A 15,831-nucleotide genomic window follows, 5' to 3' on the forward strand; every position below is an offset into this window, starting at 1 on the left:
GACCGGACCCCCTTCCGTTTCTGTCCTAAGTGTCATTCGAAGTATCCTTGTACAGACCAGCACCCCGGGTCTGTAATCTGTGTTTATCACCTGAACACAGAGGATACTTGCGAAGCTTGCAGAGCGTTCCGATCGGAAAAAGTCCTTGAGGAATCGGCGCGCAAGGAGACTACAAATGGCGTAGAAACCGAAAGAACAGCTCGACGTCGGAGAGGAGGAAAGCATCTCCATCCAGGGGACGGACTCGGATGAATCCGAAAGTGAACGACCCTCGACGGTGCAACAAACCGTGAGTAAACCTGCCCTGTCCAAAACTCAGGGTCACACCAAAACATTTAAGGCCATGGGGACGCCACTGCCAGCAGGCAATGGCTCAACCAACCGAAAGGAAGGTGACCAAACATTGGCACCGAAAAAGGCCAAAGAATTGCCGAAGACTTCTGACTCCGGTCGAGATTCCAGCACCGAACGATCTCGACACAGAGTTTGATTCGCCCAATATCTTCGGAACCGAAAAAGACTGTAACAGAAACCTCTGTACCGAAAAAGGCGGCCTCTGGGCCGAGAAGAAGCTCTTATACTGAAGAGCAAGGACTTTCCAGCCAATTCAAGGAAAGACATCGATTCGAGCAGGAGTTAGGTATGGAAGAACCTGACCATACACAAAGGAGGTTACATATCCAGAAAGAGACTGGAAAAATACAAACTTTACCTCCACTCAAATCAAAAAGGAAACTTGCATTTCAGGAGACAGAAATGCAGCCTAAGGCAAAAGTGGTTAGAGACAAATCCCCACCACCAAGGTTCTCACCACAACCGTCCCCACCGCACTCACCACAACTGTCACCAGTGGGAACACCTATAATGCAGTCACCCACACATACTGGGATGACACAGGATGATGCTGATGCATGGGACTTATATGATGCACCAGTATCGGATAGCAGTCAGGATTGTTATCCAACAAAGCCATCCCCACCAGAAGACAGTACTGCATATACGCAGGTACTATCCAAGGCAGCTCTGTTCCACAACGTAGCAATGCACACAGAGCCAGTGGAGGATGATTTCCTATTTAACACTCTGGCATCCACCCACGCTTCCTATCAGAGTCTGCCAATGCTCCCGGGCATGCTCAAGCACACGAAACAGGTCTTCCAGGAGCCTGTAAAGGGAAGGGCTATCACGTCTAGAGTTGAGAAGAAGTACAAACCTCCCCCAACAGATCCTGTGTTCATAACACAACAACTTACACCGGACTCAGTGGTTATAGAGGTGGCAAGAAAAAGAGCAAACTCTCAATCGTCAGGAGACGCTCCACCGCCTGACAAAGAAAGCAGAAAATCTGACGCAGCAGGCAAGCGAGTGGCAGCACAATCAGCCAATCAATGGCGGATTGCAAATTCGCAAGTCCTGCTTGCACGCTACGACAGGGCACACTGGGACGAGATGCAACACATCATACAGCACTTGCCCAAGGAACACCAAAAACATGCCCAGCATGTAGTGGAAGAAGGACAGGCCATATCTACCAATCAAATAAGGTCCGCACTAGACACGGCAGCACAAACTGTCAACACAGCGGTAACCATTCGCAGACATGCACAGCTGAGAAGTTCTGGATTCAAGCCAGAGATTCAGCAAGCGGTGTTGAATATGCCGTTTAATCAACAACAGTTGTTTGGGCCTGAAGTCGACACAGCCATTGAGAAATTGAAAAAAGACACTGACACAGCTAAAGCCATGGGCGCGCTCTATTCCCCACAAGTCAGAGGCACCTTTAGAAAACCCCTGTTCAGAGGGGGTTTTTGGCAACAGACATCTGAGCCTTCCACCTCTCAAACCAGACCCACCTATCAGGCACAATACCAAAGGGGAGGGTTTTGTGGTTCCTATAAGAGGACAATTCCCAAGAGGAAGGGGAAAGTTCCAAACAACCAAACCAAGCCAGACCAAACAGTGACTTCAATGTCACAACACCCCAACACTTGTCACCATTGGGGGGGAGGCTAACCACATACTACCAAAACTGGACACATATTACCACAGACGCATGGGGCTTATCAATTATCCAACATGGTTATTGCATAGAATTCACAAATTTCCCACCAGATGTGCCACCCAAAACGCACTATCTGTCCCAACAACACTTTGACCTATTACAAATAGAGGTCCAAGCACTACTACAAAAACAAGCAATAGAGCTCGTACCCAATCATCAGAAAGGAACAGGCGTCTACTCACTATATTTTTCCAAAAAAGGACAAAACGTTAAGAACTATCTTAGATCTCAGAACACTGAATCTCTTCATCAAATCAGACCACTCTCACATGGTAACACTTCAAGACGTAGTTCCCTTATTAAAAAAAGGAGGAATACATGACAACATTGGATCTCAAGGATGCGTATTTCCACATACCCATCCATCCTTCTCACAGAAAATACTTAAGGTTTGTAATGCACGGCATACACTATCAATTCAAAGTGCTACCATTTGGAATAACAACAGCCCCAAGGGTAATCACAAAATGCCTTGTAGTAGTAGCCGCTCACATAAGGAGACAACACATGCACGTATTCCCATATTTAGACGACTGGCTAATAAAAACCAACACTCAACAACAGTGTCTTCTTCACACGCAATAAGTCATAGAAACTCTACACAAACTGGGGTTCTCTAAATTACCAGAAATCACCATCCCAAATACAACAATACTTGGGAGCAACACTCAACACACAAAGGGCAATTGCCACTCCAAGTCCACAAAGAGTCCAATCGTTCCAAAATGTAAGATCAAGCATACAATCAAACCAACACTACACGGTAAGGTTTGTAATGAAACTTCTAGGCATGATGTCCTGATGCATAGCCATTGTCCCAAATGCAAGATTACACATGCGGCCCTTACAACAGTGCCTAGCAAAACAATGGACACAATCGCAGGGTCAACTTCAAGATCTAGTGTTGATAGACCGCCAAACACACTCCGCGCTTCGATAGTGGAACCCTATAAATTTAAACAAAGGGTGGCCATTCCAAGACCCAGTGCCTCAAGCTGTTATCACAACAGATGCTTCCATGATGGAGTGGGGAGCACACCTCAACAATCACAGCATACAGGGTCAATGGGACAATCAACAAAAACAACTTCACATAAATCATTTGGAACTGCTAGCGGTTTTTCTAGCATTAAAAGCATTTTAACCACTAGTAGCCCACAAACACATCCTTGTCAAAACGGACAACATGACAACAATGTATTATCTCAACAAACAAGGGGGGACACACTTGTCACAACTGTGTCTTTTAGCAAAAAAGATTTGGTATTTGGGCAATTCACAACCACATACGCCCAATACATACCAGGCATCCAGAATCAGTTAGCCGACAATCTCAGTCGAGATCACCAGCAAACTCACGAATGGGAAATACATCCCCAGATCCGACAGGATCACTTCCACCGCTGGGGAACACCAAACATAGACTTATTCGCAACAAAAGAAAACGCAAAATGCCCACACCCTCAGTCCAAGGGCAATGCACTATGGATCAGTTGGTCAGGGATATTTGCTTACACTTTTCCCCCTCTCCCACTCATTCCTTATCTGGTCAACAAACTAAGTCAAAACAAACTCAAACTAATACTCATAGCACCAACCTGGGCTCGCCAACCGTGGTACACAACACTGTTGGACTTATCAGTAGTACCCCACATCAAACTACCAAACATACCAGATCTGTTAACACAACACAAACAACAGATCAGACACCCGAATCCAGCATCGCTCAATATAGCAATCTGGCTCCGGAAGTCTTAGAATTCTGACATTTAAATCTTACACAAGAGTGTATGGAGGTCATTAAACAAGCGAGAAAACCTACAACAAGACATTGTTACACAAACAAGTGGAAAAGATTTTTTTGCTACTGCCACACTAATCAAATTCAACCACTACATGCCTCCACAAAGGACATTGTAAGCTATTTATTACACTTACAAAAGTCTAATTTAGCATTCTCTTACATTAAAATCCATCTCACTGCAATATCTGCAGATTACACATACAACATCACTTTTTAGAATCCCAGTCATTAAAGCATTTATGAAGGGACTAAAAAGAATCATACCCTCAAGGACACCACCAGTACCTTTGTGGAACCTTAATATTGTATTAACACGACTCATGGGCCCACCGTTCGAACCCATGCATTCTTGTCAAATGCAATATCTGACTTGGAAAGTAGCCTTTCTAATAGCTATCACATCACTTAGAAGAGTAAGTGAAATACAAGCATTTACAATTCAAGAACCCTTTATACAAATACATAAACATAAAGTGGTTCTCCGTACCAATCCAAAATTCTTACCAAAGGTCATATCACCATTCCACCTAAACCAAACTGTGGAACTCCCAGTCTTCTTTCCGCAACCAGACTCAGTAGCTGAAAGGGCCTTGCGTACATTAGACATAAAAATAGCATTAATGTATTACATTGACAGAACTAAATAATTTCGTAAAACAAAACAATTGTTTGTAGCTTTGCAAAAACCTCGTGCAGGTAATCCTATATCCTAACAAGGCATCGCCAGATGGATAGTTAAATGTTTTCAAACTTGCTATATTAAAGCAAAAAGAGAATTACCTATTGCACCAAGAGCACATTCCACTAGAAAGAAAGGCGCCACAATGGCTTTTCTTTGGAATATACCTATGACAGAAATTTGTAAGGCAGCCACCTGGTCTACGCCTCATACATTTACTAAGCATTACTGTGTAGATGTGTTAGCAACGCAACAAGCCACAGTAGGACAGGCTGTATTAAGAATATTATTTCAGACAACTTCAACTCCTACAGGCTAAACCACCGCTTTTTGGGGAGATTACTGCTTGGTAGTCTATGCACAGCATGTGTATCTGCAGCTACACATGCCACTGAACGGAAAATGTCACTTACCCAGAGTACATCTGTTCGTGGCAAGAGACGCTGCAGATTCACATGCGCCCTCCCACCTCCCCGGTAGCCTGTAGCCGTTTTTAGTTGAATGAAAATTGTAAATATGTAAATAAATATTATTTTAATAGACATTAGGTACATACATAACTACTCCATTGCATGGGCACCTCTAGTATACTCACAACTCCTACCCCACCCTCTGCGGGGAAAACAATCTAAGATGGAGTCGACGCCCTTGCGCAATGGAGCCGAAAGGGAGGAGTCACTCGGTCTCATGACTCGAAAAGACTTCTTCAAAGAAAAACAACTTGTAACACTCAGAGCCCAACACTAGAGGGCAGGATAATGCACAGCATGTGAATCTCCAGCATCTCATGCCACGAACAGATGTACACTGGGTAAGTGACATTTTCCATATACACTACATGGCCATCTTATTTTCTTCCTACGGGAAAACAATTTAACAAAGGACTCTATGCCCATGCGCACGATCACCGAGAGGAGTCACCACTTGATCTTGTGACTAGAAATAACTTTTTTGAAGAAAAACCACTTGTAACACTAAGAGCCCAACACTAGATGGCAGACTTATGCAAAGCATATGAATCTGTAGCACTATATGCCACAAACAGATGTCTACTGGGTAAGTAACATTTTCCATATATATTAGCAATCAGAAATTAGCATAGAAAACAAGCATTGGCAAGAATTGTAGAAAATAGCTAGGGCCCTAGGGGAGGGCCAACCCATATGCTAAAGGAATAGTTAGAAGGGAGCTGGGAGTCCCCAGAGTGCATTGAATAATACATCCAATTCTGACAACCGTATTGGGGTATGATTCGGACATGTTTGACAACAAACATGCCCAAGTTCGGAGTTAGCAGTATGTAGCTGGACCACACGGGTAAAATGGCTTCCCCGCACTTAAGAAGTTCAGTGAATTAGAACTGGAGTTCATAGGGGCACCTACTTGTGCAGGGGTGCCCTCACACACAGGGACCTGCAACCTGCCCTTTGGGCTTAAGGGCTTAACATAGGGCTGACTTAGTGACCCAGTGTAGTGATCCGTGTAAAAGGGTGCATGCACCTTTTCACGGAGGCTGCAATGGCAGGCCTGCAGACACATTTTGCATGGGTACCCATGGGTAGCATAATACATGATGCAGCCCATGGGGGACCCCTGGTGTCCCAATGCCCTGCATACCGAAGTACCATATACTAGGGACTTGTAAGGCAACACCAGTATGCCAATTGTGGTGTGCACAAAGCTCCAAGGTAACCAAATTTGGAGGGAGAGAGCACAATCACTGTAGTCCTGGTTAGCAGGATCCCAGTGAAAACAGTCTAAGCACACTGATAGCACGCAAAAAGTGAGGAGTAACCATACCAAAAAGAGGGTACTTTCCTACAGAAGACACAGAGGCTTTTAGTGGATGAAAGGTTTTTCATGGATGAAGTTGATCCTCAAGACAATTAATATGAAGATAATAACCAGTCAGATCTAGACCTGCTATACTAGCATCTGAAAGTTGCTGAACACATCTTCAAAATGGGAGCTACTATCTTCCTCAGGCATTCCTCCACCATAAGTCACCTACTATCATGCAATGATCAGGAAAGTTAGTTATGTTGGACTTAAAACTACCATTAACAGGTGTAAAGTCTAACATCCGGACAGAGGTCCTTCATTCCTCCACTCATACCTCTAAGCCTCTTCTCCCATTCAATGAGGCTCTCACTGACCTTATTTTGGTGATATGGAAGAAATGAACTGTCTCTACTGCGGTTTCTAGGTCAGTCATTAGAAGGTATAAGCCAGGACCGGGAGACCCTACCTTCCTTTCTGCCCATGCATCTCCTGGAAGTTTAGTGGTTCAAGCTTCATGCGCTTTGAAGATGACCCCCCAGGATCATTCACATCTACCCAGGCAGATACGAATTCAGAGAAGATGCACAAAAAAAAAAAAATCTTCTCGGCAGGCAGCATGGTATTAAAATCTCTCAGCACCACTCGCTTCCTGGGAAGATATTCAAGCTTTGCTAGACTCTTCCCTAGCTCTTGCCCCAAGATTGTCAGAAGATCTAAGAGGATGTTTCTCAGAATGATTACAGATGGGCAAACGTCAGCCATGCTAGTCATCCAGTCAGGCCTGGACACAGCTGATTTAGTGGCCAGAGCTGTGTAGAAATGGGGTATGCCCTACCCATCCAAGAACTGCTGTATCCTGTACCTCACTGCTTGGAGACTCTCCTGAACCATTTGAAATTTATTCAACAAGAAGTCAGATCTCTTCTACGCAAGGGTGAAGTAGAATTGGTTCCAGTGCAGGAAAACAATCAGGGATGCTACTCCAGGTGTTCCCTGCATTCCAAAAAGCATTGTGGTCTACGTCTGATCCTAGAGCACATGATTTTGAAACTTTTTCTCAAAAAAGGAAAAATTCTGAATGCTGCCTTTAGCTCAGATCCTGCTTGCGCTAAACACAGATTACTGGATGCTGTCTGTTCATTTGCAGGATGTCTATTTCCACATTCCTATCCTCCAATCACACAAGGATATATTTCCACTTCCAATTTGGATCTGACCACTATCAGTTCGCAGTCCTTCTGTTTGGCTACACTTCACTGTCAGCGAGCCTTTACCAAGGTGATAGAAGTGATAGCAGTTTACCCCTGAAGAGACAATTGACATTCTTCCTTACCTTACCTGGCTGCCCAAGGCTACGGATACTTAATTGGTGTCTTGCCACTTACAGGAGACAACTCAGCTGTTGTACGACGTCAGCTTTTTGATCAATTAGGTCAGGTCTCACCTGGGGCCCTCTGAGTATACTCTTCATAGGGGCAGTAATGGATACCACATCAAATTGAGCTATCCCACCATTTTAGAGGGTTTAAGACTTTAATGCTACGATTACGATGTTTCTGAATGGAACAATCATTCCATTTCTAATGATCTTTCACCTGGTAGGTCTTCTAGCCTCCTGCATTCTGTTGGTCACATATTCACACTGGTGCATGAGGACCCTCCAATGGTGTGTCCGCAGACAGTGATATCAACACAGTGGAGAACTTCAAGCATGCATCATGATCTCAGCCAGTGGTTGTAGCTCAACGGAGATCTCAAGCGTGCATCAAGATCTCAAAGGACGCTCAGCAGGTCTAAATTGGTGGAGTATGAGTAGCATCCTGTCTCAAGGGAGACCATTTCACACTCTTCTGCTGATGGCCACAGAGATCACAAATGCCTCCACCCTAGGATGGGTAGCTCATCTTGGAGGAACAGCAAATAAAAGACCTCTAGTCTCCAGAAGAAATAATGTTACACATCAGTTTGTTGGAATTGCGGGTGAGATGTCTGGCTCTCAAGACCTTCCTCCATTCCCTTCCTGGTCCTTTCACGGTCTGTCTGTCCAAGTCTTAATGGACAGCGCAATCTTGATATGGTACATCAGCAAGTAGGGAGGACTGGTGTCACCTCTTCTCTGCAGAGAAGCTCTACATCTCTGGTCCTGGGATTAATACCATCACATTTGGATGGTACCAAATCGCCTAGCAGAGAGTTCTCAACGTGCAAGCCAACAGTTCAGCTGGTGTCATCTGGCTCACCACAAGTGGCTCCTTCACCCAGAGGTGGTCCAGGACATCTTCCAACTATAGGTGATTCCTCATTTCGATCAATTTGCCTCTCATGAGAACGCTCATTGTCTGCAATTCTGTGCTTTCCTTTATCCAGTCCAGGGAGCATTTGGGGATGTTTCATCTAAGGTGGACTGCTTCACTCCTGTTTACGTTTCCCCATACCCTTTATAAATCAAGTGATGAAAATTGCCTAGAATAGGCCCAAGTAATCATAATCACCCCAGACTGGCCTTGAAGGGTGTTCTATGAAGACCCTGTTCACTTCTCCCAGTACCCTCCACTGAGTGTCCCTCACAGGGTAGGCTTCCTGTCTGTCACAGGGGCAGATTCTGCATTCAACCTCCAGGACCTACATGCCTGGAGATTGAGCGGGGCAGCCTGAATTCATTCTCTTTATCCCCTGAAGCAGTGGACATAATTCTATCCTCTTTATGTCTCCACCAAGACTGTTTATTCTAGCAGATGAGTCAAATTGGTCAAACGGGGTGCAGACAAGTTCTTCGATGTCCTCAAGGCTCATTTGTCTAAGATTCTCAGTTTTACCCTTTATTTCGCCAACCAGAGCTGTTCAGTTGCAACAGGCAAAGGTTATATGCTAGCCTTGATGGCTTTTCTGCATTTATGTAGGGAAATTGCAGGCTGCTTGTCTTGCTGCAGACAAAAGTGAAAACACAACATGGCACACAGCCTGTGTGCCATGTCCCCTAGCACTGAATGCAATATATGTAAGCCAGCCCTACAGCAGGCCTTACAACCCTAAGGCAGGGTACATTATATTACAAATGAGGGCATATCTGCTCTTGCAGATATGCCCCTGCTATGTCTTTGTCAATCCTCAGACATAGTAAGTGGCCAGGTAAGCCATTTTAAATTCATGTGCTGGACACTGGTCAATATTAGTTCCCCACCTACATGATGGCTTCACTGAAGATAGGGATGTTTGGTATCAAACATATTTTATTGATAAGCCCACACTGATTCCAGTGATGGATTTATCTGATAGAGACTTCTAGTTGCAGATTCCTTACCTTAGAATTTCCCCCAGGCGTCAGTCTGGATCCAGTGATTTTTCATGAGCAGTACCCCAGTGCATCATAAGGTGGCGTCGGTCGGCTCCGTGTCAGTAGTCGCCATTATGCACGCCAGATATGATGTTGCGGAACCTATAGAGGCACCACCTCGATGTGCTAACGTCTGTTCTTTTTTTTTTCTTCCATGCCAGTCAAGCGCAAATCTGAAGAGCTGCTCCCAGTCACCTTTTGACTGATCTTTTTCAACGTTTTGTCAAATATGTTTGGGTGTTATCACGCCTGGTGTGTCAAGATGTTGTCATGCACAACTGGGTTCAAGCCTTGTGAATCCGGTCATCGGATGATGTCCATGACAGTTCAGCACCTCGTGTGTGGTGTTTGGAGGGCTACCATGACCCTAAGTTGAGCTCAGAGTGCCAGGCCATCCAAAAGCTTTGGGGGAGCTGTTCTTAAAGCTACTTGTGGCCCGACACTCCACGTCACTCCTGATCTCGGTCGAGAGTAAGGTCCTGAGAACGGTCGCATAGCCTCTATTTCTTCATGGTTCCACTCCTTGGGATGTGAATCTGCAACTAGAGTATGTCTCTACCAGATAAGATGTTACTGAAGTATATATATTCACTATTGTATATCAAGGTACAATACTCTGTGGCAGAGAAGGACCCGCATGAGGGTATTTGCGCTCATTTTACCAGAGCCAAATCCTTTACTTCTGCCCTAACTAAGGGGATTTCTCTAGCAGACATCTGCAAAACAGCAACTTTGTCCTCCCTTCACACTTTTGCAAAGCATTATTTTTTAGATTCTGAAGTGAGGAGGGACAGTCACTTTGCCATCCCACTTCTTTAGTTGTCTTGGTGTAGCAAGACATGCTACCTCCCCTGGGTGTGATACTGCTTAAGCTTTATGGCTCCAGTTGCATTACACGGTGATGCATGCAAGGCAGACTTGAAGTTGGAGCCACCCCCCCCCCCCCCCCCCCCCCCCCCAAGTGGCATTGGAGAGCTATTAGAGGTAAGCTTCTCGATCTAGTCTGGCTCCTGGTATGCTCAGGTGGTGAGGAATCTGCAGGTAGATCACATATTCACCAGAAAAAGCATTGCCGCCGGTAAATAACTTGTTCTTTTAAAATGCTCTGGAAATGTGAATGAATTTGAAATTGGAGCCTAAAATTTAAATTGGTATCAAATCACCCAAGTAAGTGCACTGCATCAAACAGAATATTATATGGATGATGGGTGTCCTCAATTGAGTTTAGAAAAACATCACATTTCACTAGAAAATTAGTTTTTTATATTTTTTCATGAATTAAATGCTGTGTATTTAATTTAGGAATGCCTACGTCATTGACGGAGGGGCGGGGTCCTCAGATTCCAGTAGAAATAAAGCATGGTTTACAGAAGTCAAAAGGTTAAGAACCGCTGGTCCAGATCACTCAGAACTGCTCTTTCTGACTTGCTGACTGCCCCTTCCACCACAACTTTAATATTTATTATGTGAGGCTCTTGCTTCCTTTGATTCATGCTAGCAGTGCTTTCTTTGATTTACTATCTCGTTGAGTGCCACCTTCTGTGTAATATTTCACTTGAGTGTATTATCATTACAGATTTATGGTAAACTCATGTTTTTTAAAAATGATGTATTGCATATGCAGGTTCTACGAGCAGCAGAACAAGCTCATCTCTGGGCTGAGCTGGTGTTTCTGTATGACAAGTACGAAGAGTATGACAATGCCATTATCACCATGATGAATCATCCAACAGATGCATGGAAAGAAGGACAGTTTAAAGATATCATCACCAAGGTAGTGTTTGATTCACAGGTAGCCACTCTTGTCTAACAGCTTGTGCAAACCTCATTTACATTAGATTTTTGCTGATTTGTACATATAAGACAAACTAAAGGGTTAGATATTATCTGTTGCTTTACACATAGACTGTTAGTGCCCTTTCTGTGTATTGTCAATTGATATTTGCTGTCTTCTTTTGCAGGTGGCCAATGTTGAGCTGTATTATAGGGCAATTCAGTTTTACCTGGAATTCAAACCTCTGTTACTCAATGATCTTCTTATGGTGCTCTCCCCTCGATTGGATCACAGCCGTGCAGTCAACTACTTCAGTAAGGTAATTAAGCAAGCAATCAACCACAAAATTAAAATGAATGCATCTTGAAAACAGTTTGAGGTAGTGATAATTTGGCAGTTTGGTAAGAGTCGCTAGTTATATGTTTTTGTTTTCAACACAACTTTTCTTTCCATTTTAGGTTAAGCAGCTGCCATTGGTTAAACCATACTTGCGATCAGTCCAGAACCACAACAACAAATCTGTTAATGAGTCTCTCAATAATCTCTTCATAACTGAAGAAGATTACCAGGTAAGAGGTAGAGATAACCTGATAGTAATGAGAACCGGGTATGAAGTGTTTACATCATGCAGAGCTTTTCTTTTGTTACTCTTCTACCCATCTTCTTTATGTTTCCATCTTCTTGAAATGTAGAGCGTGACTTCAAGAGGTAAAAACAGATTTTGGTTGCAGTCCTTGACATTGGTGCTTTGAAAGTGACAATTTTGTGTATGTTTCTAACAAACTAAATTTGCAATGGCCTTTATCTCTTCGTCGATGTTTACGTTGTGCCTATATATAGGATTACCTTTTGTGGAAATTGTAGGAAAGTGCCTTTTTTGACACACACCTCTCTCTCTTTTTCTTTCTTTTTTTGGTGTAGTTTTGACTGAAAGTTCACTTGGTTCCTGATAACCAGTGCCAGAGCTCTTTCCCAAAACTGCATAGTTGTTTTGCACAGTTGGCACACGTTAGCACCCACATGGTATCCCTGGTGCCTGGGGTTCTAAGGAAGGGTTCCCGAGGGGTGCAGCACCAGTACAGCCACCACAAGGGACCTCTCACCAAACCCACACAGTGCTACCATTGCAGACTTGGGTGTGTTGGTGCAGGTCAAAATTGAAAACATGACCTGTCGTACTCCCCTGTGTGCCAGATCCCCTACCACTGCATGGTCAAGTCACCCCTAAGGCAAGGTGCACACTGACACATGTAAGGGCATATGTGCATGAGCACATATGCCCCTGCTTTCTTCCTGACGATTCTTAGACATAGTAAGTGAACAGGGAAGCCATTTTAAATGCATGTACTGGACACTAGTCACTATGAGTTCCCCAGCTACATGATGGTTTCTCTAAATATAGGGCTGTTTGGTATCAAGCATCTCAGAATAAAACATCCTCACTGTTGCCAGTGAGGGATTTATTAGTAACTGCACCCAGAGGGCACCTTAGAGGTCACCCCTGAAAACCAAACCAGCTAATAGTGGGTTGACTGACTGGTCCTTACCAGTTAACTACCACAAAAGAAAGCGTTAGTCCTGTCTGCTTTTGCCAGTGCAAACCAATTGGGGATTGTAGGAAAGTGCCACTGTTTGCCCTAAGACAGGGTGCACTATTCCACAGGTGAGGGCATAGCTGCATGAGCGATATGCCCCTACAGTGTCTAAGTCCATTCTTAGAAATTGTAAGTGCAGTGTAGCTATATTGAGTATATGGTCTGGGAGTTTGTCACTACGAACTCCACAGCACCATAATGGCTTCACTGACTACTGGGAAGTTTGGTATCACACTTTTCAGCACAATAAACCCGTGCTGATGCCAGTGTGGGATTTATTGAAAAATGCACACAGAGGGCATCTGCTAGTGTAGGACTGGCCGGTCTGTGCCAGCCTGCCACTTTCAGACGAGTTTCTGACCACATGGGGTGAGTGCCTTTGTGGCCAGAAACAAAACCTGTCGTGGTTGGAAGTGCTTCACATCTCCCCCTGCAGAAACTGTAACACCTGGCGGTGAGCCTCAAAGGCTCACGTTACAGTGCCCCAGGGCACTCCAGATAGTGGAGATGGCCGCCCCCAGGACAAAGCCCCACTTTTGGTGGCAAGTCTGGCGGGAAAATTAGGGAAACCAGGAGGAGTGACCACCCCAGCCAGGACCACCCCTAAGGTGTCCAAAGCTGAGGTGACCCCCTCCCTGCAGAATCCTCTGTCTTGGTTTGGAGGACAGGGACCAATAGGGATAGGAATGTGCCTCCCTCCCCAAAGGGAGTGGGCTGAAGAAGGGTGTAGCCACACTCGGGGATAATAGCCATTGGCTACTGCCCGCTGACCCCTAACACAAACTTAAATCTAGGATTTAAGGGCCTTCCTGAACCCAGCTCACCAGATTCCTGGCGACCTACAAGAAGAACTGCTAAGCTGAAACCCCCAGCAGAGAAGAAGGAAGACAACCGGCCTGTCTCCTGCTTCAAAAAACCTGCAAAACGACCAGTGTCGCATCCAGCTGGACCAGCGACCTCTGACAACTCCAGAGGACTGCCCTGCACCTAAAAGGACCAAGAACTCCCGAGGAGAGCGGCTCTGTCTAAAGAAAACCTACAACCAAGGACTCTCACCTCACTCCAGATGCGTGAGTCTTGACCCCTGTGCACCTGTTGCCCACGGCCCGTGTCCAGGTGGTCCATCCAGCAAGAGAGGGTCCACAGGTGATTACTAGCAAGTGCTCTGTCTGGGTTGACCCCTCCACGACGACGCCTGCTGAGGGAATCCCGAGGACCCACCTAACCGTGAGCTCTGGACAAAGATATCAGACGCCTAAAGGACACACTGCACTCGCAGCCCCCAGGCCTTGGAGAAACTGACCCCCAGTGCAGTATTGACCAGCAGGTGGCCCTCTTCCCTGTCCAGCTGGTGGTTTGCCCCAGAAGCCCCCCAGGACCTTGCCTGCAGCCTCAGAGAGACCCCTGGGGTCCCCTCATACAGTTGCATTGAAAACCTGACGCCCGGGTTGCACCCTGCACCCAGCCGTCCTAGTGCTGCTGAGGGTGCATGTTTGGAGTCTACTTGGGGCCCCTCCAGTGCTCTCTTGAACCCCCCCGGTCTGCCCTCAGAAACTGCGGCTACTTACCTGCCAGCAGACCAAGTTCCAAGTGCCCCCTGTCTCCATGGGAGCCCACATTAATTTGGTTTCTCTTCGGGCTCTGCACCCGACTGGCCCTGTGTTGCTGGTGGTGGGTGTTTAGGGTTAACTTGAACCCCACCAACGACGGACTGTGTAAATCCCGGAGATAAGAACTGTAACTTGAATACTTACCTGGAAAACTGTACTATCTTCTCTTCCCCCCGGAACTGTTGAAAATTGCAGTGTCCACTTTTAAATAGCTTTTTGCCATTTTAAGAAAAACTGTGTACATTGTTAATTCTATTCAAAGTCCTGATCATATATTTGCAAAGTACATTTTATTTTATGTACTTACCTGCAAACTGAATCTTGTGGTTCTAGAAATAAATTAACAAGACTTATTTTTCTATATAAAATCCTGTTGGTCTGGAGTTAAGTCATTGTGTGTGTGTTTCTTCTATTGCTTGTGTGTGTGTACAGCAAATGACCTACACTATCCTTTGATAAGCCTAACTGCTCGACCACACTACCACAAAAGAGAGCATTAGTATTATCTACGTTAACCTCTGGGGAACCCCTGGACTGTGTACACTATATCTCATTTTGATATAGTATATACAGAGCCAGCTTCCGACAATTATCAAAATCTCCCTTCCTTTAGAAAAACCATTAAAATACTCCCTTCAATCAGATGCTCCCTTCAATCAGCAAGAGTCTCTCCCACTCTTGCTTGGAGGGCCAACGATCTGATTTTTATTGATACACACAGGATGTGTATATGGACTGCAGCTGCTCCACCCACAGCATGAACCTTCAAACCTACAAGAAAACAAGACTGTTCTTGCTCTTTATGGCCATTCTGTGCCCCCCAACCCCCCCGCCCCAATCCACTTTCAAACACCTTCACCAATTAAACAGTCTATTGTAACACATATGCATACCCTTCTAAATAAATGAAGCACACACTCAATGAACAACTCCAGGCCAATTGTTTATTTATCTTTATATATAATCTATTTTGTCACTTTATTTCTAGAACCGCAAGTTTCAAGTTGCAAGTAAGTAATTTGCCAATAAGTATCCAACATATGTACCAATACCACCTTTCTTCAATTTGTCAAGTTTTACGTTTTTTAAATAAATAAATAACAATCTCTTATAAAAGTTGACAGTGCAATTTCCAGAAAGGTTCTAGCGGGGGGGAGAAAAGTTATCACAGTTACAAGGTAAGTACAAGAC

At 44.8% G+C, this 15,831-nt stretch overlaps 1 protein-coding gene across 2 annotated transcripts in view; it reads left to right on the forward strand.

The window, feature by feature from the left end:
* The window catches only part of CLTC (clathrin heavy chain), a 723,592-nt gene that overhangs the window by 566,822 nt on the left and 140,939 nt on the right, over positions 1-15,831 (forward strand). For both annotated transcript variants that reach the window (XM_069226425.1, XM_069226426.1), the window contains exons 26-28: positions 11,286-11,435; positions 11,623-11,754; positions 11,894-12,004. In XM_069226425.1, the coding sequence (XP_069082526.1) occupies positions 11,286-11,435; positions 11,623-11,754; positions 11,894-12,004 (393 nt within the window). The remainder of the gene's footprint in view (positions 1-11,285; positions 11,436-11,622; positions 11,755-11,893; positions 12,005-15,831) is intronic.

Source organism: Pleurodeles waltl, chromosome 3_1, assembly GCF_031143425.1.
Source record: "Pleurodeles waltl isolate 20211129_DDA chromosome 3_1, aPleWal1.hap1.20221129, whole genome shotgun sequence".
Taxonomy (NCBI): Eukaryota; Metazoa; Chordata; class Amphibia; order Caudata; family Salamandridae; genus Pleurodeles; species Pleurodeles waltl.